The sequence below is a fragment of the Heterodontus francisci genome, chromosome 3, assembly GCF_036365525.1.
Source record: "Heterodontus francisci isolate sHetFra1 chromosome 3, sHetFra1.hap1, whole genome shotgun sequence".
Lineage (NCBI taxonomy): Eukaryota > Metazoa > Chordata > Chondrichthyes > Heterodontiformes > Heterodontidae > Heterodontus > Heterodontus francisci.
In genome coordinates this window covers 162857326-162882394 of record NC_090373.1, presented here as the reverse complement: position 1 = coordinate 162882394, position 25069 = coordinate 162857326, and the positions used below count along the sequence as shown (strand labels likewise).

General features: G+C 44.8%; 2 protein-coding genes across 3 annotated transcripts in view; one reads left to right on the top strand and one right to left on the bottom strand.

Annotated features, from left to right (window-relative positions):
* cdc40 (cell division cycle 40 homolog (S. cerevisiae)) overlaps positions 1-23955 on the bottom strand; it is a 207511-nt gene extending 183556 nt beyond the window's left edge. The window contains exons 1-2 of the mRNA XM_068027281.1: positions 23546-23955; positions 12535-12621 (exon numbers count right to left, since the gene is read on the bottom strand). Coding sequence (XP_067883382.1) covers positions 12535-12621; positions 23546-23734 — 276 coding nt within the window. The 5' untranslated portion in view covers positions 23735-23955. The remainder of the gene's footprint in view (positions 1-12534; positions 12622-23545) is intronic.
* A 137-nt stretch (positions 23956-24092) lies between these two features.
* Positions 24093-25069, top strand: part of wasf1 (WASP family member 1) — a 143462-nt gene continuing 142485 nt past the window's right edge. For both annotated transcript variants that reach the window (XM_068019326.1, XM_068019319.1), the window contains exon 1: positions 24093-24551. The gene's annotated coding sequence lies outside the window, so the exon portion shown is untranslated. The remainder of the gene's footprint in view (positions 24552-25069) is intronic.

The following is a 25069-nucleotide window of genomic DNA, read 5'->3' as shown; positions in this document are numbered from 1 at the left end:
TTGGCCCACTCAAGGACAGAGGAGGGAATCTATGTGTGGAGCCAGAGGAAATGGGCGAGGTACTAAATGAGTACTTTGCATCAGTATTCACCAAAGAGAAGGTCTTGGTGGATGATGAGTCCAGGGAAGGGAGTGTAGTTAGTCTCAGCCATCTCATTATCAAAAAGGAGGAGGTGTTAGGCGTCTTGCAAAGCATTAAGGTAGATTAGTCCCCAGGGCCTGATGGGATCTACCCCAGAATACTGAGGGAGGCAACGGAAGAAACTGCTGGGGCCTTGTATCCTCATTGGCTACAGGTGAGGTCCCAGAGGACTGGAGAATAGCCAATGTTGTTCCTTTGTTTAAGAAGGGTAGCAAGGATAATCCAGGAAATTATAGGCCGGTGAGCCTTGCGTCAGTGGTAGGGAAATTATTAGAGAGGATTCTTTGGGACAGGATTTACTCCCATTTGGAAACAAGTGAACTTATTAGCGAGAGGCAGCATGGTTTTGTGAAGGGGAGGTCGTGTCTCACTAACTTGATCGAGTTTTTTGAGGAAGTGACAAAGATGATTGATGAAGGAAGGGCAGTGGATGTTGTCTAAAAGGACTTCAGTAAAGCCTTTGACAAGGTCCCTCATGGCAGACTGGTAAAAAAGGTGAAGTCACACGGGATCAGAGGTGAGCTGGCAAGGTGGTTACAGAACCGGCTCTGTCATAGAAGACAGAGGGTAGCAGTGGAAGGGTGCTTTTCTGAATGGAAGGCTGTGACTAGTGGTGTTACGCAGAGATCAGTGCTGGGACCTTTGCGTTTGTAGTATATATAAATGATTTGGAGGAAAATGTAGCTGGTCTGATTAGTAAGTTTGCGGACCACACAAAGGTTGGTGGAGTTGCGGATAGTGATGAGGATTGTCAGAGGATACAGCAGGATATAGATCGGTTGGAGACTTGGGCGGAGAAATGGCAGATGGATTTTAATCCGGACAAAAGTGAGGTAATGCATTTTGGAAGGTCTAATGCAGGTGGGAAGTAAACAGTAAATGGCAGAACCCTTAGGAGTATTGACAGGCAGAGAGATCTGGGCGTACAGATCCACAGGTCACTGAAAGTGGCAACGCAGGTGGATAAGGTAGTCAAGAAGGCATACGGCATGCTTGCCTTCATCGGTCGGGGCATAGAGTATAAAAATTAGCAAGTCATGCTGCAGCTGTACAGAACCTTAGTTAGGCCACACTTAGAATATTGCGTGCAATTCTGGTCGCCACACTACCAGAAGGACATGGAGGCTTTGGAGAGGGTACAGAAGAGGTTGACCAGGATGTTGCCTGGTCTGGAGGGCATTAGCTATGAGGAGAGGTTAGATAAACTCGGATTGTTTTCACTGGAACGATGGAGGTGAAGGGGCGACATGATAGAGGTTTACAAAGTTATGAGCGGCATAGACAGAGTGGATAGTCAGAAGCTTTTTCCCAGGGTGGAAGAGTCAGTTACTAGGGGACATAGGTTTAAGGTGCGAGGGGCAAAGTTTAGAGGGGATGTGCGAGGCAAGTTTTTTTTTTTATACAGAGGGTGGCGAGTGCCTGGAACTTGCTGCCGGGGGAGGTGGTGGATGCAGGTACGATAGCGACGTTTAAGAGGCATCTTGACAAATACATGAATAGGATGTGAATAGAGGGATACGGTGTCCGGAAGTGCAGAAGGTTTTAGTTTAGACAGGCATGAAGATCGGCGCAGGCTTGGAGGGCCGAATGGCCTGTTCCTGTGCTGTACTGTTCTTTGCCTCTGTTTATGAAGCCCAAGATCCCAGATGCTTTACTAACCACTATCTCAATACATCCTGCCACCTTCGAAAATCGATGCACATGCACCCCAAGTCCCTCTGTCCCCGCACACTCTTTAGAACTGTGCCATTAAGTATGTATTGTCTCTCCCTACTCCTTCTGCAAAAAGGCATCACCTCACACTTGCCCGTATTAAATTCCATCTACCATCTGTCTGCCCATTCTGCAGGCCTATGTTTCAGGCAGTTCATATCAACCTCACTGTTTGCCATATCTCCAAGTTTGGTGTCATTAGAAAATTTTGAGATTCTACTCTGTATTCCAAGATCCATGTCATTTACATATAGCAAAAAAGCAGTGGTCCCAGCACTCTGTTGGGGACCACCACTGTCTACCATCCTCCAGTCTGAAAAAAAAACCATTTACTACAACTCGCTGTTTTCTGTTCTTAAGCCAATATTTTTAAATCCAATTCGACACTGACCCTCCTATTCCATGAGCCTCAATTTTGCTAACCAGCCTTCTATGTGGTACCTTGTCAAACACTTTCTTAAAATCCAAATAAACAAAATCCACTGCATTCCCTTCACCAACCTTCTCTGTTCCTTCATCAAAAAATTCAATCAGATTAGTCAAGCACGATCAGCCTTTTACAAATCTATGTTGGCTATCCTTAATTAACTCTAACCTCTCCAAGTGTCTGCTGAATTCTTTCTAAAACCTTACCCATCACTGATATTAAACTAACTGGCCTGTAGTTGCTAGGACCGTCCTTACATCCTTTCTTGAGTGTCACATTTGCCACTCTCCAATCCTCTGGCTCCTCCCCCATGTCCAGGGAAGAATGGAAGATTATGGTAAGCCCTTCCGCTATCTCTAGCCCCACCTCCTTTAGCAACCTGGGATGCAAGCCATCCAGATCAGGTGACTTATCTACTCTAGGGATAGTGTTACGACCAAGGCCAGTCCCACTACTCCACAGGTCATGCCATATTAGTAAAATTTCCCACCTACTGAAAGGTAGCCAAATTATACAGTCTATTTGTCTCCCAGAATAAAGCAAAAGTCTCTTTAAACAACAACAAAATTAACTATTTGTTAATAAACTAAGTCTTAAACAATAATGAGATAACTCTACATGTGAAAAAGATTCTTTTAAAACTTCTTGTTCTTCCTAACTCTCACGCACACATACAAACATTCAAAAAAACAGTTAACTGGGGAAAAAGTCCTTTTCGGTTTACAACTGTTTCTTATGAAGAATAAAATAATTGGGTTGTCACAGTCTGGTAGGGTCGGTGAGGTGTTCCAGAGTCGAATAGTTGGATGCCACTCAAAGTCGCTCCAGACGAGGTTGTTGAACAGTCTGTGATGGGTAGGCATTCAAGGCACTTCGTCTGCAGCAGGCGTCACACAGATCTTTCAGCGAAAAGGTGTAGCAACAGCTCTACTTGGATTTTCAAATAACAGTCTAGCAATAGGAGCTTTCTTGAGATTTCAGGATTTCCCTAAACACAAGAGGTAACAGGAATCACTCTTGAGGCAGGGATTTTTTTTAGAGACTGGAGGTAATAGGAATCTGCCACCTTTAAAATGCAGGGCTTCCTCCAGAGAGCAGCAACTCCTCTTTTCCTGGGTCTCTTTCTCTCTCCAGGGGTCTTTTCTTCTCTCCAGGCAGACCACAGCCACCTTCCCTCTCAACTTATTGTATATGGCCTGGTTCTCAGAAGAATTCAACTGACATGCATCATACACTCTCTTTTCTGTTTCTTACCAACTCTTATAGACCACAATGTAGGATTTCTTTTCCCAAAAGAGGCAAGTCTTTTTTTTGACAGAGAGTAGGTCTTTTTTCTCTGGTCTGCAAACAGGTCCCAGCCAGCTCACTGCATGCTGCTGGTCCAGCCCACACTTCTTTCACAATGCAAAATGAAACAAAAACCCATAATCAAGTCATGTGACAGTCATAAATCTTCCTGTCATTTCCCTGTTGAGCTGCTTGGAAGCAGGTGCTTTGCAGTCTGTGCACACTTCACTCAGTCCAAAATTCAAATATCAGCTCTTCAAGCTTTTTGCAAAGAAAAATAGAAACACACATAACAATAGCCAGCCTTTTTAGTACTTCTCTCCTCTCAACTTTTACCCTATCCATTGCCTCTATCATCTTCGCTTCTACCAATATTTTGTCAGATTCCACTTCCATAGTGAACACTGTACAAAGTACTCATTAAGTATATTAATCTTGCCCTGTGCCTCTAAGCATATATTACCCTCTTTGTCCCTAATAGACCCCACTCCACCGATTACTGCCAGCTTACTACTTACATGCCAGTAAAAGATTTTGGGTTCCCTTTTATGTTGACCTCCATTCTTTTCTCATATTCTCTCTTAGCCAGTCTTATTTTCCTCTTCACCTTCCCTCTCAACGTAATGTATATGGCCTGGTTCTCAGAAGAATTCAACTGACATGCATTATACACTGTCTTTTCTGTTTCTCACCAACTCCTACATGATTCAATCACAGAACACAAAATACTTTTCACAGAGCACAGACCAGTTTTCCATTGTTGTAACTCTATAAAGAATAAATCCATTACACTACCCCAATCTTCATTTTAAAAACCACTTGATGGAAACTTAAATTAAATCAAGCAACATACATCTTAAACAATACACATTAAAAAAAAATCAAAATGCTGTAAATGCAGGAGTATTTTTGTTTCCATTTTTGCTGCACAAACCAGATGCACAGAGCAGGTCTATGAAAAAGATAAATCACCAACTGAATTGGGCCAGCCTAAGTCAGAAACCCAACATAACACCTTGCTTTATTCTGCGCACACCAATTGTCTATTCTTCACATAGCAATGTGAAAGTTCAATACAAAATAAAATATATTTCCCTTGATTGGGTGAACTACGAAACCAAGATATCTTTGTGAATTTCCAGTTTTTGTTGAAAATATGTGCTGCATTAAATACAACTGCTGCAATGAGAAACCCAGCTCTTTCGCTCTCTAGTCTACCATTATACCATGAATGGATCAGTTCTCATTACCCTAAGCAAACACACTCTATAACACTATATAGCTTACTGAACACCACATATAACTCCACTATTTGGAGTATCACACTGCGCAAGTTTACAACATGTAGAGCTGAGATAGCCAAGCTACGGAAAATACATTAAGTAGGTGCAGAATACCATTGATGAAACTTCATGCACTATGTCCCTGCTCCTGGAATTATTTCCCAGCAGTAAGTTCCCTGGAATATTCTCCTTTATATGAGTAGTTCAAATGCAAAATTAATCATCACTTGCTGAACCAGATTTAATGGAATATGTGTTACGTATGGGTTATGGCAATTTGCTTTTCAGTGCTCTGAATATCCAATTTTTTCTCTATTCCCAATAACCAACCAGTTTAAATTCATGAAACATCTGTCATTGTTTGCATTTTATTGTTAAATCAGCCACTGAAACCTTTTAAGCAGCCTACTTTTTTACTGCACTTTTTAAGCATAAACAAAGCAGATGAAAACATTGAAGACAAGAAGTCAGCACCAGCTAGACTCTGGAACTGATCATACACGAAGTGAATCTGGTTAATCCAAAATTTTTTTTTATTTGTTTATGGGATGTGGGCATCGCTGGCTATGCCAGCATTTATTGTCCATCGCTAATTGCCTCGAGAAGGTGGTAGTGAGCTGCCTTCTTGAACCACTGCAGTCCATGTGGGGTAGGTACACCCACAGTGCTGTTAGGAAGGGAGTTGCAGGATTTTGACCCAGCAACAGTGAAGGAATAGCGATGTAGTTCCAAGTCAGGATGGTGTGTGGCTTGGAGGGGAACTAACAGGTGGTGGTGTTTCCATGCATCTGCTACCGTTGTCCTTCCAGGTGGTAGAGGTCGCAGGTTTAGAAGGTGCTGTCGAAGGAGTCTTACATGCGAGCATATGATTAGGAGCAAGAATAGGCCACTCAGCCCCTCGAACCACATTCCCACATACCCCCAATAACCTTTCACCCCCTTGCTTATCAAAAATCAATCTACCTCTGCCTTAACAATATTTAAAGACTCTGCTTCAACTGCCTTTTGAGGAAGAGTTCCAAAGACTCACGACCCACTGAGAGGTAAAATTTCTCCTCATCTCTGTCTTAAATGGGCAACCCCGTATTTTTAAATAATTACTCCTAGATCTAGATTCTCCTACAAGGGGAAACATCCTTTCCACCTCCACCCTGCCAAGACCTCTCAGGATCTTATACCTTTCAATAAAGTCGCCCCTTCCTCTTCTAAACGCCAGTGGATACAAGCCTAGCCTGTCCAAACTTTCCAGTAAACTTTCTCTGAACTGCTTCCAATGCATTTATATCCTTCCTTAAATAAGGAGACCAATACTGTACACAGTACTACAGATGTGGTCTCACCAATGTCCTGGAGAACTGAAGCATAACCTGGCTACTTTTGTATTCAATTCTCCTCTTAATAAACAATAACATTCTATTAGCTTTCCTAATTACCTGCTGAACCTGCATACTAACGTTTTTGCAATTCATGCACGAGGACATCCAGATCCCTCTGCATCTCAGAGCTCTGCATTTAGATATGCTTTTTTCATTCTTCCTGCAATAACCTCTGATGTGGCACCTTATCAAACGCCTTCCGGAAATCTAAGTATAGTACATCCACTGGTTCCCCTTTATCCACAGCACAGGTTACTTCTTCAAAGAGCTCCAATAAATTGGTTTAACAGGATTTACCTTTCACAAAACCATGACGATTCTGCCTGATTACCTTGAATTTATTTTGAAGTGTCCTGCTATAACATCTTTAATAATAGCTTCTAACATTTCTCCTAAGACAGATGTTAAGCTAACTGGCCTGTAGTTTCCTGCTTTCTGTCTCCCTCCCTTTTTGAATAAAGGAGTTACATTCACTGGTTTCCAATCCAATGGAACGTTCCCCGAATCTAGGGAATTTTGGAAAATTAAAACCAACGCATCAAATATCCGAGTTCCGAAGAAGGGTCACTGACCCGAAACGTTAACTCTGCTGAGTTCCGAAGAAGGGTCACTGACCCGAAACGTTAACTCTGCTTCTCTTTCCACAGATGCTGCCAGACCTGCTGAGTGAATCCAGCATTTCTTGTTTTTGTTTCAGATTTCCAGCATCCGCAGTATTTTGCTTTTATATTATTGCATCAAATATCTCACTAGCCACTTCTTTTAGGACGTCAGGATGTAGCCCGTCAGGACCTGGTGAATTGTCAGCCTACACCACCAACAATTTGCTCAGTGAGCCTTGGGGAGATGGACACACTGCTGTCAACTGTGCGTTGTTGATGAAGGCATTCAATGTTGAAGGTGGTGAATGGGGTGCCAATCAAGCGGACTGCTTTGTCTCTGATGGTGTCGAGTTTGAGTGTTGTTGGAGCTGCACCCATCCAGGCAAGTGGTGAGTATTCCAGCACACTCCTGACTTGGGCCTTGTAGATGGTGGATAGGCAATGGGGAGTCAGGAGGCGAGTTACTCGCCACATAATTCCCAGCCTCTGAGCTGCTCCTTTAGCCACAGTATTTATGTGGCTGGTCCAGTTCAGTTTCCAGTCAATGGTAACCCCCAGGAATTTGATAGTGGGAGATTCAGTGATGGTAATGCCATTGAACGTCATGGGGTGATGATTAGATTCTCTCATGTTTGAGATGGTCATTGCCTGGCACTTGAATGGCACGAATGTTACTGTCACTTATCAGCCCAAGCCTGGATGTTGTCCAGGTCTTGCTGGATCTGGACATAGGCTGTTTCATTATCTGAGGAGTCGCAAATGGTGCTGAACATTGTGCAACCATCAGCAAACATCCCCACTTCTGACCTTATGATGGAGGGAAGGTCATTGATTAAGCAGCTGAAGATGGTTGGGCCTAGGACAGTATCCTGAGGAACTCCTGCAGTGACATCCTGGGACTGAGATGATTGACCTCCAACAACCACAACCATCTTCCTTTGTGCTAGGTATGACTCCAACCAGCGGAGAGTTCCCCTCCCACCCACCACCCCCCACCCCACCCCGTTTCCCAATGACTCCAGTTTTGCTAGGGCTCCTTGATGCCATACTCGGTAAATGCTGCCTTGATATCAAGGGCAGTCACTCTCACCTCATCTCAGGAGTTCAACTCTTTTGTCCATGTCTGGGCAAAGGCTGTAATGAGGTCAGGAGCTGAGTGGCCATGATGGAACCCAAACTGAGCGTCAGTGAGCAGGTTATTGCAGAACAAGTGCCACTTGATAGCACTGTCAATGACCCCTTCCATCACTTTGCTAATCATCGAGAGTAGACTCACACAGTCATAACTGGCCAGGCTGGATTTGTCCTTCTTTTTGTTTAGAAAACATACTTGGGGAATTGTTCACATTGCCGGGTAGATGCCAGTGTTGTAGCTATACTGGAACATATTGGCTAAGGGTGCAGCTAGTTCTGGAGCAAAAGTGTTCAGTACTATTGCTGGAATGTTGTCAGAGCCCATAACCTTTGCAGTATCCAGTGCCTTCAGCTGTTTCTTGATATCATGTGGAGTGAATCTGATTGGCTGGTGACTGGCACCTGTGATGCTGGGGTTCTCAGGAGGAGGCCTAGATGGATCATCCACTCGGCCCTTCTGGCTGTAGATGCTTCAGCCTTGTCTTTTGCACAGATGTGCTGGGCTCCCCCATCGTTGAGGATGGGGATATTTGTGGAGTCACCTCCTCCTGTTAGTTGTTTAATTGTCCACCATCATTCACTACTGGATGTGGCAGGACTTCAGAGCTTAGATCTGATTCGTTGGCTGTGGAATCGCTTCACTCTGTCTATTACAAGCTGCTTCTGCTGTTTGGCATGCAAGTAGTCCTGGGTTGTAGCTTCACCAGTCTGACACCTCATTTTTAGGTATGCCTGGTGCTGTTCCTGGCATGCCCTCCTGCACTCTGCACTGGATCAGGGTTGGTCCCCCGGCTTGATAGTAATGGTAGAGTGGGGGATATGCTAGGCCATGAGGTTACAGATTGTGGTTGAATACAATTCTGCTGCTGCTGACGGCCCACAGCGCCTCATGGACTCCCAGTTTTGAGTTGCGACATCTGTTTGAAATCTATTCCATTTAGCACAGTGGTAGTACCGCACAACATGATGATGGGTATCCTCAATGTGAAGACGGGACTCCATCTCCACAAGGACTGTGCGGTGGTCACTCCTACCAACACGATCATGGACAGATGCGTCTGCGACAAGTAGATTGGTGAGGACGAGGTCAAGTAGGTTTCTCCCCACTTGTTGGTTTCCTCACCACTTGTCACAGACCCAGTCTAGCAGCTATGTCCTTTAGGACTCAGCCATCTCGGTCAGTAGTGGTGCTACCGAACCACTCTTGGTGACGGACACTGAAGTCCCCCACTAGAGTACTTTCTGTGCCCTTGCTACCCTCAGTGCTTCTTCCAATTGGTTTTCAACATGGAGAAGCTGTGATTCATCAGCCAAGGGAGTGGGGGGTGGGGGGGGGGGCAGTCGGTGGTAATCAGCAGCAGGTTTCCTTGACCATATTTGACCTGATGCCATGAGACTTCATGGGGCCCAGAGCCAATGTTGAGGACTCCCAGGGCAACTCCTTCCCGACTGTATCCCACTGTGCCGCCACCTCTGGGACGATGATGGTGGTGTCAGGGACATTGTCTGTCAGGTATGATCCTGTGAGTATGACTATGTCAGGCTGTTCCTTGACTGGTCTGTGGGAGAGCTCTCCCAAATTTGGCACAAGCCCTCAGATTTTAGTAAGGGTCGACAGGGCTTGGTTCGCCATGGTCATTTCCAGTGCCTAGGTCACTGCCATCTGGTTTCATTCCTTTTCTTACACTTTGTAGCGGGTTAATCTGAGTGGCTTGCTAGGCCATTTCAGAGGACATTTAAGAATCAATGGAGTCACATGTCATCACAAGGACGTGTTTTATCAACAAACAGCCAATGGTTTCATGAACACCATTAAACTGCTATTTAATTCCACATTTTTATCAATTGAATTCAAATTTCACCATCTGCCATAGTAGGATTCGAACCCATGTCCCCAGAGCATTAGTCTAGGCATCTAGATTACTAGACCAGTGACATTACCACTAGGCCACCACCTCCCCGCCACTGCCTGTAGTATCATTTTTTTTCTCAGTATAAAATTCATTGAAAAATTTTAAAACATATTTACTCTGAAATTACAAAAGTTAACAACTCTAAATAATCCAATAGTAATAGCATGTGACTGGTTTTATCCTGCAACAACTTAGATCTTAAAAGTAGAAAAACTTCCCAAAACTCTTCAAGGGGCGTAATCAAAAAATTATCAAGCCAAAAAGCAAGCTATCAGGAGCAATAACCAAAAGTTTGGAGAAAAAGATGGGATACAAGTATGGTCTTAAAAGGAAGTGAGGGGCTAGGGAGGGAATTCCAGAGTGTGGGACAGAGGTGATCTTGTCGGAGATAGTGCAGGAAAATGAAGTGTAGATGATCAGCCATGATCTCATTGAATGGTGGTGCGGGCTCAAAGGGCTGAATGGCCTACTCCTGCTCCTATTCCTTGTGTTCTTGCGATTAAAGGCACAGACACCAGTGGTGGAGTGAAGGGAGAGGGATGCAGAAAGACTAGAAGCAGAAGAATGGAGGGTTTGAGGGGAAGGGTTACACAGCTGGAGGAGATTTCAGTGATGGGGAAATGATAGTGAGGCCATGAAGGGATTTAAACACAAGCACGAACTTTAAATTTTAGATACTGGGGGACAGGAAATCAACCCAAATTAGCAAGGACAGGGTTGATAATGAGGTGGACTTCGTGTGGGATAAGATGTGGACTGCCGAGTTTTGGAAGAGCTGGTTTGCTTAGAACAAAGAACAGGAGGCTGACCATAAAAGAACTGAAATAGTTGAGGCTGCAGGTAAGAAAGGCATGAATGAAGGTCTCAGTATTGGATGGGCTGAAATAAGGTTAGAGTCAGACAATGTTATAGAGCCTGAAGTACTCCATTCTTCTGCCTAAACTGGCTAAGGGGTAGAAAACAGAGAGCTGTGGTAAATGGTTGTTTCCTGGACCGGAAGGAAGTATACAGTGGAGTTCTCCGAGGTTCAGTACTAGGACTACTGCTGTTTTTAATATACATTAATGTCTTAGACTTGGGGTTGCAAGGAACAGTTTTGAAATTTGGAGATAACATGTGAGTTGGAAGTGTAGTAAACAGTGAGGAAGATAGAAATAGACACTAAGAGGATATAGACAGGCTGGTGGAACGCATGCCCATGTCAGATGACATTCAGTGCAGAAATGTGTGAGATGGATGAGGGCAGTGCAGTTGATGTATTTTTGAACTACGCTTTGGTAGGAAGAATGAGGAACAACAATACATGTTAAATGGTATAATTTTATAGGGAGTGGAAGAGGAACGAGACCTCGGGGTGTTTGTGCACAAATTCTTTAAAGATGGTAGTACAGGTTAACAAAACAATTAATAAAGCATAAGGGATCCTGGGGTTTATAAATCGAGGCATATAGTACAAGAGCCAGGAGATTATGCTAAACCTATGTAACGAGTGTTCAGCTCCAGCTGGAGCCTTGAGCCCAAATTTGGGCACCACGCTTTTTCAGGACATGAAGGCTTTGGAGAGAGTGCAGAACAGGTTTACTAGAATGGTTCCAGGGATGAGGGATTAGAGTTATGTGGATGGATTTAGAGCAAAGAAAACGAAGAGGGGATTTGATAGAGGTATTTAAAATCATGAAGTGTTTAGATAGAGTAAATCAGGAGAAACTGTTTCGAGTGGCTGCAGGGTCAGTGCCAGAGGGCACAGATTTAAGATGATTGGCAAAGAGGTGGCTTGAGGAAAAACTTCTTTAGGGATCAGCTCATCCAATACTGAAACTATCATCCATGCCTTTCGCACCTACAGACTCAAGTATTTCAATTATTTTATGGTCAGCCTCCTGTTCTTTGTTCTCAGTAAATCAGCTCTTCCAAACCTCTGCAGTCTGCATCTTATCCCACACCAAATCCACTTTATCATTCCTCCTTCCTGATTTGGGTTGACTTCCTATCCCCCAGTGTCTGAAATTTAAAGTTCTTGGGCTTATGCTTAAATCTCTTCATGGCCTCACTATCACCGAAATCTCCTCCAGCTCTACAACCCTTCCCCTCAAACTCTGTTTTCTACCCCTTAGCCAGTTTTGTATCTATGCTGCTCCTGCTCCTTTTACCCCATGGGCTTCAATTTTGCTAACAAACCTAATATGCGGTACTTTATCAAATACCTTTTGAAAGTTCATATATACATCAACTGTACTGCCCTCATCCACCCTTGTTGTTATTACATTAAAATGGTAAAAGGAGTGGCCCAAAGATAAGATGTTGCAGAACTGTGGAAGTAATGATGCAGGATCAGGAAGAGAAGCCATAGGTGGAGATGCTCTGGCTATGATCAGATATCTGGAGAGTAGAATCAGCTGATGGGGGCCCCAATGAATTGGACAATGGAGGAAACGTATTGTGCAGGGGGTCACACCTCACAGAAACTAAGGACACTTCAGCATTTTACATTCCATGTTAATGCACAACTTTTTTCAGGTTCCACAACCTAAATTTACTAACTGAAAAATTTGATGTGACATCTCATTTATGGCAATGCCTCAAAGTTATACTCAGGCTCAATGCTGAACATGCAATTATGTACAGACAGAATTGAAGAAGTATCTAAGACTTCTTACCTCTGGTGCAAACATAGTTTCATACGACGGATTAAACATGACTTCCTTCAGCAATGGATCAAGGTGAACACCTGTCTCCACATCTTCCTAGAAGTAAGGAAACACAGCATTTAGAATGGCAGTCCATGATTGCAGCAGAAACATGCAATCACTTTTAACACATCAAGGTTCAATTTTAGGACCATAATAAGAAAAGGCAATTCACTTTTGGCATACATTTTGAATTGGGTGCACGGAAGCTGGGTAAGATAGGAAAGATGGGAAAGTAGAATACTCCACTATCTGAAGCTTGGCTCAATTTCCCTGATGATGCTTCCATTGAAAACACACTCCACTACACTGAACATTTACCAGACATCAGCAACAAGTGTAAGCATATGCAATATATTTATGGATGAAAAGTTAAATTCATAGAATGTTGCAACACTGAAACAGATCATTCATCCCCTCAAATATGCACTGATGTCTTTCAATGAGATGTTAACCGAGGCCCCATCTGCCCATTCAGGTGAGTGCAAAAGAACCCATGGCACTATTTTGAAGATGATCAGGGTAGTTCTCTCCAATGCCATGGCTAACACTTATCCCTTAACCAGCATCACGAAAATAGATTATCTGGTTATCATCACATTACTGTTTGTGAGACCATGCTGTGAGCAAATTGTCTGTGTTTCCTATAATGCAACAGTGAATACACATCAAAAGTACGTAATTGACTGTAAAGAGCTTTAGGACAACTTCGAAGACGCGAAAGGCACTATATGATGCAAGTTCTTTCATTCATTTCATTTGCGTTCAAATCCTCTGAAGAAGGAATTTTCCTCCACACAAGATCAGGGGGCAGGTTGTTCAACCTTGCCCGTCTAAGAGCGAAGTCCAAAGTACGGAAAGTCCTCATCAGAGAACTCCTCTTTGCTGACGATGCTGCTTTAACATCTCACACTGAAGAGTGCCTGCAGAGTCTCATCGACAGGTTTGCGGCTGCCTGCAATGAATTTGGCCTAACCATCAGCCTCAAGAAAACGAACATCATGGGGCAGGACGTCAGAAATGCTCCATCCATCAATATTGGCGACCACGCTCTGGAAGTGGTTCAAGAGTTCACCTACCTAGGCTCAACTATCACCAGTAACCTGTCTCTAGATGCAGAAATCAACAAGCGCATGGGTAAGGCTTCCACTGCTATGTCCAGACTGGCCAAGAGAGTGTGGGAAAATGGCGCACTGACACGGAAAACAAAAGTCCGAGTGTATCAGGCCTGTGTCCTCAGTACCTTGCTCTATGGCAGCGAGGCCTGGACAACGTATGCCAGCCAAGAGCGACGTCTCAATTCATTCCATCTTCGCTGCCTCCGGAGAATACTTGGCATCAGGTGGCAGGACTATATCTCCAACACAGAAGTCCTTGAAGCGGCCAACACCCCCAGCTTATACACACTACTGAGTCAGTGGCGCTTGAGATGGCTTGGCCATGTGAGCCGCATGGAAGATGGCAGGATCCCCAAAGACACATTGTACAGCGAGCTCGCCACTGGTATCAGACCCACCGGCCGTCCATGTCTCCGCTATAAAGACGTCTGCAAACGCGACATGAAATCGTGTGACATTGATCACAAGTCGTGGGAGTCAGTTGCCAGCATTCGCCAGAGCTGGCGGGCAGCCATAAAGACAGAGCTAAATTGTGGCGAGTCGAAGAGACTTAGTAGTTGGCAGGAAAAAAGACAGAGGCGCAAGGGGAGAGCCAACTGTGCAACAGCCCCGACAAACAAATTTCTCTGCAGCACCTGTGGAAGAGCCTGTCACTCCAGAATTGGCCTTTATAGCCACTCCAGGCGCTGCTTCACAAACCACTGGCCACCTCCAGGCGCGTATCCATTGTCTCTCGAGATAAGGAGGCCCAAAAGAAAAAAGAAAGAAGAAAGATTTTTTTTCTAACATCGCCTTTAAAAATATTCTGTGATTATCTTAAATATATGCCTTATCATTTCCAATTTTTCTACCAGTGGAAACAATCACTATTAAACTTATCATAATTATTAATAATTCTGACCAATGAGGTAATTCTCAACCTTCTTAACTCCAGTTTAAAAAAAACCCTCTACTTCTCTTCATAACCGTATACCCCCATTCTTGGTATCATCCGAATAAATCTATGCTGGGTCTTTTCCATTGCTTTATATCCTTCCCATCTTAAGTGCTCAAAACTGTACACAATACTCCAACTTTAGACTAGCCAAGATCTTGTACAAGTTCAAAATTATCTCCTTACTTTTGTATCATATGTCTCCAGATTTAAAAAAACAAGGATTCTGGTTGCTTTTTTATGGCCTAATCTACTTGCATTGTTACCTTTAATGAGTTTTTGATCTGCATACCAATATCACTCTGCTTTTCAGTCCATCTTAATTCTTACCATTTCATCCAATTTTCTATTCCTACCTGCAAAATGTTTCACTTCATGCTTTCTACATTGAATTGCATCTTCCACCCATTTGCCCATCCTGATAGCCCAGGTACTCCCACAATCCAGCTTTGTGTATATACTGAATGAGAAAGTTCCCAACTCAGAGCTCTGCCAAAGACTCATTTCCACACCTTTGCATCCAGAAAGCCTTTTTTTCTTTACTCCTATCTTTTGCTATCTGTCTTCTAGCCACCTCCCTATTAAAGTGGCAATAATCTCTTCAATTCCATGCACCATTAACTTACCATGAATCTCTTACTTGAACCTTATCAAAATCTTTTGAAAATCTATATGAATCACAACCGCAACATTGTTAGTAATCTCTCCCTTATTTCCTCAATGAATTCTAAAAATTGGCTATGCATGACCTGTCCTTTAGAATTATGTGCTGTGGCCCCAATTATCTTGTGTTTCACTGAAGTGCCTATCAATTTCCTCCCATATTACAGACTCAAATAACTTCATAAGATCATAAGAAATAGAAGCAGAAGTGGCCCCTCGAGCTTGATCTGCCATTCAATAATAATGTATCATTTTTACCAATCCATTCCCTGTTTTAAAGATCTCCCATTGCTGATCCACAGCTGTCAGTCAATATTTCCTTCCATTTAATCTGATCACATCCTCTTTTTCCCACTACCCTTGTTCTTGACTTTTTCATTTTTCCTTTATACTCTTGTACTGTACCTAGTTGTATTGTGGTCACTGCTTCCCAAATGTTGCCCTACTTTTAAGTCACCTATTTGTTTGACCTAATTACCCAAAACCAGGTCAAGTACTACTTGTGTGGCGAACCTTGAAGCACAAGGCAGTTGAATGAAAACATACATATTTTAAATGCACATATTTTATATCAATATTTTATATATTATGTCAAATGGTTCCTGATAATTGCGACTAATAGTATACTGGGGACCAATCATTTGTGCCCCCACTCCTAACCATTGCCTCCCTCACCCCCTCGAAAGTCATCGTCACTGCTTTCTCCAAACCTCTGATTCTGTAGTCCCAAACTATCTGTCCCTTCCTTCCCTTTAATGAATTAGGTGGCACAGATGATGGGACAATTCTACCAGATTTGAGGCATCCATGCTGCCAGTCCAGCTCCTCTGAGAGCACTTAAGTTGTTCCACAATTCCAGCCCATTTGCACTGAGCAACCTCATGACCAGTCACTTAATCAAGCCCCACTTCATTATTCCGTTGAAAGGTCACAGACCTGAAACGTTAACTCTGCTTCTCTCTCCACAGATGCTGCCTGACCTGCTGAGTATTCCAGCACTTTCTGTTGTTTATTTCTCACTTCATTATTCCCAGTCAATTGTGAGGATTTACTTAACATGTGGAAATCTGACATTTAAGTAATTGACAGGTGATAAAGCAGCACAGATTAATTCAAACTGCAAAAAGCACTAATTCAATGAAACTTTTCAAAAAAACCATGCTGCATTAAACTTCTGAGCTATCAAAATGGATGTTTGATTTGGGGAGAGGGGGTGGGGTGGAGGGGTGAGACAGAGCCCTAAACCAAATTCCTTCTTAAAGTCGAGATTTTTGAGGGGCAACTAAAATCTAATAACAGCAGCATCAACTGTGAATAATGATGAGAGTAATGGTTCATCTGGGAAGTGCAGCCAGAGCTGGCTCAGTGTACAGTGGGGTACAAGGAAGACTGAAAGAGCAATAGTGATAGGTGACTCGATTGGGGAATAGACAGATGTTTCCGTGGCTGGAGAGGGGAATACAGGATGGTGTGTTGCTGCCTGGTGCCAGGGTCAAGGATGCCACTGAATGGCTGCAGAGTACCCTTAGGGAGGAGGGTGAACAGCCAGCAGTAGTGGTCCACATTGGAACCAACAACATAGGGAGGAAGAGGGATGTGGTTCTGCAGAAAGAGTTTAGTGAGTTGGTTAAGAAGAACCTCAAAAATAGTAATCTTCGGATTACTCCCAGTACCACGCGCAAGTGAGTATAGAATAGGAGGATAAAGCAAATGAATGCGTGGCTGGAAAGATGATGCAGGAGGGAAGGCTTTAATTTCTTGGGACATTGGGACCAGCTCTGGGGGAGATGAGAGGCTGTACAGGCCAGACAGGTTGCACCTAAACAGAGTTGGGACTGAGTTCCTTGCAGAGCAATTTGTTAGTGCTATTGAGGAGGGTTTAAACTAACTTGGCACGGGTGTGGGAACCAGGAAGAAATATCACAGAGGAATATCAAGGTGCACAGAATACTGGGAGAGATAGATAACACTTGAATATAGAATAGTAAGGTATTAGGTGGGGTCAGAGTAAGGGAGAAAGTAATAAAGTCTAAATCTGGGTTAATGTGCGTGTATGTGAATGCATGAAGTGTAGTTAATTATATTGGTGAGTTACAGGCGCAGATTGACATGTGGAAATATGATGCGGCTATAACAGAGAACTGGCTGAAAGGAGGGCAGGAGTGGATATTAAATATTCCTGGATACAAGGTGTTCAGGAAAGATAGGAAAGGAAAAAAAGTGGGATCAGTGGCAGTATTGATTAAGGAGAAAATTACAGTGCTGGAGAGAGAAAAATCCCAAAGAGGTGAAGAACAGAATCTATTTGGCTAGAGCCAAGGTGCAATTACATTGCTCGGTGTAGTCCAGAGGCCACCAACTAGTGGAAAGGATGTACAGGAACAAATTTGCAAGGAAATTACAGAGAGGTGCAAGAATTATAGAGTAGTTATAATGGGGGGCTTTAATTATCCAAATATGGACTGGGAAAGTAGTATGCAAAGAATGTGTTTGGGAAAGTTTTCTACAGCAATATGTTTCCAGTCCAACGACAGGGGGGACACTGCTGGACCTGCTTCTTGGGAATGAGGTGGGCCATGTGGATCAAACATCATTAGGAGAACATTTAAGAGACAGTGATCATTGTATAATGCAGGTGGGAGGTATACAGTAAATGGCAGAACCCTTAGGAGTATTGACAGGCAGAGAGATCGGGGCATACAGGTCCACAGGTCACAGAAAGTGGCAATGCAGGTGGATAAGGTAGTCAAGAAGGCATACGGCATGCTTGCCTTCATCGGTCGGGGCATAGAGTATAAAAATTGGCAAGTCATGTTGCAGCTGTACAGAACCTTAGTTAGGCCACACTTAGAATATTGCGTGCAATTCTGGTCGCCACACTACCAGAAGGACATGGAGGCTTTGAGGAGGGTACAGAGGAGGTTTACCAGGATGTTGCCTGGTCTGGAGGGCATTAGCTATGAGGAGAGGTTGGAAAAACTCGGATTGTTTTCACTGGAACGACGGAGGTGGAGGGGCAACATGATAGAGGTTTACAAAGTTATGAGCGCATGGACAGAGTGGATAGTCAGAAGCTTTTTCCCAGGGTGGAAGAGTCAGTTACTAGGGGACATAGGTTTAAGGTGCGAGCGCAAAATTTAGAGGGGATGTGCGAGGCAAGTTTTTTTTACACAGAGGGTGGTGAGTGCCTGGAACTTGCTGCCAGGGGAGGTGGTGGAAGCAGATAAGATTGCGACGGTTAAGAGACATCTTGACAAATATATGAATAGGAAAGGAATAGAGGGATATGGGCCCCGGAAGTGCAGAAGGTGTTAGTTTAGGCAGGCATCAAGATCAGCGCAGGCTTGGAGGGCCGAATGGCCTGTTCCTGTGCTGTACTGTTCTTTGTTCCATAAGGTTTAGGTTAGTGATGAAAAAGGACAAAAAACAAACAATCTAGAGTTCAGAATAATTAACTAGGGAAAGCCAATTTCATTGAGGTAAGAATCAATCTGGGACAAATAAATTGGATTCAAAGGCTGGCATGAAAAACAACAGCTGAATAATGGGCTACCTTCAAAGAAGAGATAGTTCAGGCACAGGAGGAAAGGTAAGACAAACAAATCCAGACCTCCCTGGATGACAAAAGAAGTAGAAAATATGAAGAAAAAGTGTGCTTATGACAGATGTCATGTGGATAATACAATGGAGAACCAGGCGGAATAGAGAAGGTTCAGAGGGGAAGTGAAGAGGCAAAGTGAAGAGGCAGATAAGGGCATCAAAGAAGGAGTATGAAAAGAGACTGGCAGCTAACATAAAAGGGAATACCAATGTTTTTTTATAGGCATATAAATAGCAAAAAGGTGGGAAAAGGAGTAGGGCCGATTAGGCACCAATAAGGGGATTTACATATGGAGGCAGGGAAATAGCTGAAGTGCTAAATGAATACTTTGCATCTGTATTTACTAAGGAAGATGATGCTATCCAGGCCACAGTCAAAGAGGAGGTAATTAATATACTAGAAGGGTTTAAAATTAATAAGGAGGTGGTATTGGATAGGCTGTCTGTATTTGAAATTGATAAAAAACCATGAACAGATGAGATGCAGCCAAGGATAACGAGGGAAGTAAGAGTGGAAATTACAGAGGCACAGGCCATAATTTTCTAGTCTTCCTTAGACTCAGGGTGCCAGAGGACTGGAGAATTGCAAATGTTACACCCTTATTCAAAAAAGGGTGTAAAGATAAGCCCAGCAACTACAGGTCAGTCAGTTTAACTTTGGTGGTGGAGAAAATTCCAGAAACAATAACTCGGGGCAAAATTAATAGGCACATGGACAAATGCGGGTTAATTAAGGAAAGGGCCAGCATGGATTTGTCAAGGAAAAATCCTGTTTACTGGAATTTTTTGAAGAGGTAACAGAGAGGGTGGATGAGGACAATGTTGATATGGTGTACGTGGACTTCCAAAAGGCATTTGATACAGTGCCACACAAAAGATTTGTGAGCAATGTTATAGCTCATGGAATAAAAGGGACAGTAGCAACATGGATATGAAATTGGCTATGTGACAGGAAAGAAAGAGCAGTGATTAATGGATATTTTTCAGCTGGAGGAAGGTTTGTAGTGGAATTCCCCAAAGGTCAATGTTGGGACCCTTTTTTTGTCCATTCATTTCGTGGGATGTGGGCATCGCTTGCCAGGCCAGCATTTATTGCCCATCCCTAATTGCCCTTGAGAAGGTGGTGGTGAGCTGCCTTCTTGAACTGCTGCAGTCCATTTGGGGTAGGTACACCCACAGTGCTGTTAGGAAGGGAGTTCCAGGATTTTGACCCAGCAACAGTGAAGGAACGGTGATATAGTTCCAAGTCAGGATGGCGTGTGGCTTGGAGGGGAACTTGCAGGTGATGGTGTTCCCATGCATCTGCTGCCCTTGTCTTTCGAGGTGGTAGAGGTCGCGGGTTTGGAAGGTGCTGCCTGAGTAGCCTTAGTGCTTTGCTGCAGTGCATCTTGTAGATGGTACACACTGCTGCCACTGTGTGTTGTTTGTTGGTGGAGGGAGTGAATGTTTACGGATGGGGTGCCAATCAAGTGGGCTGCTTTGTCCTGGATGGTATTGAGCTTATTTAGGGTTGTTGGAGTTCCACCCATCCAGGCAAGTGGAGAGTATTCCATCAGACTCCTGACTTGTGCCTTGTAGATGGTGGACAGGCTTTGGGGAGTGAGAGTTACGCGCCACAGGATTCCTAGCCTCTGACCTGCTCTTGTAGCCACAGTATTTATATGGCTGCTCCAGTTCAGTTTCTGGTCAATGGTAACCCCCAGGATGTTGATAGCGGTGGATTCAGCGATCGTAATGCCGTTGAATGTCAATGGGAGATGGTTCTCTTCTGTTGGAGATGGTCATTGCCTGGCATTTGTGTGGCGCGAATGATACTTGCCACTTAACAGCCCAAGCCTGGATATTGTCCAGGTCTTGCTGCATTTTTACACGGACTGCTTCAGTATGTGAGGAGTCGTGAATGGTGCTGAACATTGTGCAATCATCAGCGAACATCCCCACTTCTGACCTTCTGATCGAAGGAAGGTCATTGATAAAGCAGCTGAAGATGGTTGGGCCTAGGGCACTACCCTGAGGAACTCCTCCTTGCTCTTTCTGATATATATTAATGACCTAGACCTTGCTGTACAGGGCACAATTTCAGAATTTGTGGATGATACAAAATTTAAAAGCATTGTGAACTGTGAGCAGGATAGTGTAGAATTTCAAAAGAACATAGACAAGTTGGTGGAATGGGCAGACAAGTGGCAGATGAAGTTCAATGTGGAGAAATGTGAAGTGATTCATTTTGGTAGGAAGAACATGGAGAGACCTAAAGCGGGTGCAGGAGCAGAGGGACCTTGGTGCATATGTGCATAAGTCATTGAAGGTTGCAGGACAGGTTGAGAGAGTGGTTAATAAAGCATACAGTATCCTTGGCTTTATTAATAGGGACATTGAGTACAACAGCAAGGTTAGGTTCAATAAAAGCTAAATACTGCAGATGCTGGAAATTTTATTTATTTTAATTTAGAGATACAACACTGAAACAGGCCCTTCGGCCCACCAGGTCTGTGCCGACCATCAACCACCCATTTATACTAATCCTACATTAATCCCATATTCCTACCACATCCCCACCTTCCCTCAATTCCCCTACCACCTACCTATACTAGGGGCAATTTATAATGGCCAATTTACCTATCAACCTGCACGTCTTTGGCTGTGGGAGGAAACCGGAGCACCCGGCGAAAACCCACGCAGTCACAGGGAGAACTTGCAAACTCCGCACAGGCAATGCCCAGAATTGAACCCGGGTCGCTGGAGCTGTGAGGCTCCAGTGCTAACCACTGCGCCGCCCACAACTGCGCCACTGTGAAATAAAAACAGAAAGTGCTAAGAATACTCAGCCGGTCTGGCAGCGTCTGTGGAGAGAGAAGCAGAATTAATGTTTCAGGTCTGTGACCTTTACGACCTGGCCGGAATTTTACCTTAGGTGGACGGGAGCCGGCCACCAACTGAAATGTCGGTGGCGAACCCACATCCGCCTCGCCTGGGGATCCGACCCGTATTTTGTGGGTCCCCGGGCTTCTGTGAGGCAGGACTTCCACTCACTTGAGGTAGGAAGTCCTGGCTCATATAGCTGCTGGCCAATCAGCGGGCCGGCAGCTCTTAGTCCCAGCAGCACCACCTTAAGTGGTGGTCACTGCTGGGACTGCAGCCCAGCGTGAAGACAAGATGCCTGGAAACAGGGAAGGAAGGCAAGTTTTGTTTGCCTCGCCGGGGGTAATCAGTCAGGCCACAGCGAGGCAAGGGTGGTCGTGTTGGGTCTTGGGGGTAGTTGGGGCAGTTGGGCAACCCTCCATCAGGCACAGGGTGCCCGATCACAAGAGCCACCCCAGGACGCTGAGAAGCCGCCTGGTTTCATTAGGCGGCTTTTCCCGGTTCCAGGACGCCTGGTTGCCACGCGTAAAATCCGCGTGGAGGCAGGCAAAGGCCCTTAAGTGGCCACTTAAGAGCCTTGATTGGCCTGGTGCGGGTGGGCCATTTTTCGCCGCTGCTACCCTGCGTAAAGTGGCGGCGGAGGCAGGAGTGGGTTGGGAAGGTCTCCTGGTACCTCCTGCTCCATTTTATGCCACGCACTGCACACCCACCCCCCACCACCATCCCACTCGTCGGGGTGGCGTAAAATTCCGGCCTCTGTTTCTCTATCTACAGATACTGCCAGACCTGCTGAGTATTTCTGCACTTTGAGCTTATGTTGAACTTGTATAAGACACTAGTTCGGCCTCAACTGCAGTAGTGCATCCCGTTCTGGGAGCCGCACTTTCGGAAAGATGTGAAAGCATTAGAAAGAGTACAGAAAAGATTCACAAGAAGGGTTCTAGGGATGAGGAACTTCAGTTATGAAGATAAACTGGAGAAGTTGGGACTGTTTTCTTTCAAGAAGAGCAGGCTGAGGTGTCACTTGATAGAGGTATTCAAAATCATGAGGTGTCTGGACAGAATAGATAGGGAGAAACTGTTCCCACTTGTGAAAGGATCGAGGAGGAGATTTAACAGATTTAAAGTAATTGGCAAGAGCAGCAAATGCGACACAAGGAAAAACTTTTTCACGCAGCAAGTGATTAAGGTCTGGAATGCACTGCCTGAGAGAGTGGTGGAGACAGGTTCAATCGAGGCATTCAAAAGGGACTTAAGCTGTTATCTAAAAACGAAGAATATGCAGGGTAGGTGAACTCCTGGAAACCAGTGCAGACACGATCGACCGAATGGCCTCCTTCTGTACTGTAATAATTCTGCGATTTGTTGAATTGTCATTTCACAAATTACTAAAGTGGGCTAAATTCCATATATACATATGGAAATTGCTTTTAAGGTTTTGCTTCTACAGGAGCAACGCAAGTACGCAACAACACTGTCCGTAGTGTGATTAAAATGCCCCCTTTATAAATTGCTTAACAGTACATCAACGACATCAAGGGTAGGATTTAAAGCGTAGTTTGCTGGATGCCCTCTTTCTGTGCTATAGACACATGACACCCAGTTATGTTTCGTTCAGTATAGGGACATAAACAGTCGGTCAGACACTATCACATCAGAAGTCACATCAGTCCGACAGGCTTTTATTTCCCCGCACAAGTCCATTCAGCCTGGTTAGAGAAAGAGAGACCCTGTGTTTGTATGATTACCTACACACTGACCTATGTGCACCGGCTAGACCAGGCCAAGGCCTCCCGACACCCACCTTCACAGCAACTTCGGGCGCGGAGTTCAATGTGAGAGATCCGTAAAGCCGTGACACCGATTTGCCAGGGCCAAGGGGTTGTAAATGAGCCACGCCGTCCTCTCTGGTAATCTCCCCGCGTTCCCCATCCGAGTCGCTGCCGCTGCCGTAAGAGGCCAGAGCCGCGATTGCCGACATTTTGGATGCCATTCGGTCAATAACAGGTCCGTGCAGATTGAAAACTTGACCAACGCTCTGATTCAAGTCAGATGATAGTGGATACCTGGCGACTTCACTTTTAAATTCTGGGTATTTTATCGGCTCAGTCTTACAAAAAGTATCGCCCTGGTAGGTTTCGTGAAGCTTCTTTATTGTGATAATTTACTACACAGCTGGAAGGGCCAAACTCAGGCTCAGCCCGCGGCTTCCAGCCTCCGCCAATCTGATTGGCGAACTGTGGAGACAGTGGGCGTTTCTCGACGGGCCAGTTCCCCGCTTTCTATTGGTATACTGGCCTGTCGCCCAAGTGACATCACAGAGCTCCCCCCCTCCCCGCCGTTCCGCAACATTCCAATCCGGAGAGCGTCGGCTGCTGGCTCGTGCCATTGGGACAGTCTGCGGAGGAATGCCCGGTGCATTCAAACGGAGAGATGTGGCCGAAATCTAAACCGCCGGGATTAGATGCCATCAGTGTTTTCAAAGACTAGCGGACCTCTCTTATTTGGACGCTGAAACGGCGGTGGTTTGTGGACGCGGAAAGGAACGTGTGGCGCTGCTGTGGGTACGATGTTCCCTGTGCGTGCGGCTGATGTGCGCCATTCCGGCTGAAGCCGTGTGGTGTTGTTATCGAGACCGGCGAAAACTTGGGGCGTCAGAGAAAGCGGACCGGTTAGAGCGAACCCTTCACACGGCGGCTCCCGGACAATGAAGGCGTTATTCTCCAACTGAAAAGCGTTCCATTTAAAAAAATAAATATATATATATATATCGGAAGATTGTTTAAAAACAATAAAACCCGCTCAAGCTGGTAAGAGTTTACTGGGTATATAATTTTAATGGGAATGAAATGTCGGGCTTTTGGGTTTTTATTTATTGTTGCGGGTTTATTTATTTTCTGTGTGAAAACATTTGCCTCGGAGCAAAGAGGGGGACGCGCGTTTTGCAGTCCTTTCTCCAGCATGTATACTCTCCCATTCATTTTTCGGCATCTTATCTCCCCCCCCCCCCCCCCCCCCCCCGGCAAATATCTTTCTGTTGTCGCCGAGGCCCCGGCAGGTAGTGCTGGCTGAGCTGCTCGGATGTACCTGGACTTCAGTCCCGAGTGTCTCTCTCTCTCTTCCCCCCCCCCCCCCCCTACCTTCAGCTACAGCTGCCCGGCCACACATCCTGCGTTATCCTGTTGGAGTGTGAGCTTTCTGTAACTACTAACTCTCTCTCTTCCATACATACATATATACATACACACTTGAGATCGTGCATTTGGAAGCAAAGACCTTCTTTCTCCCCCCCCCCCCCCCCCCAAACCATAAAACCATCTCAATAACA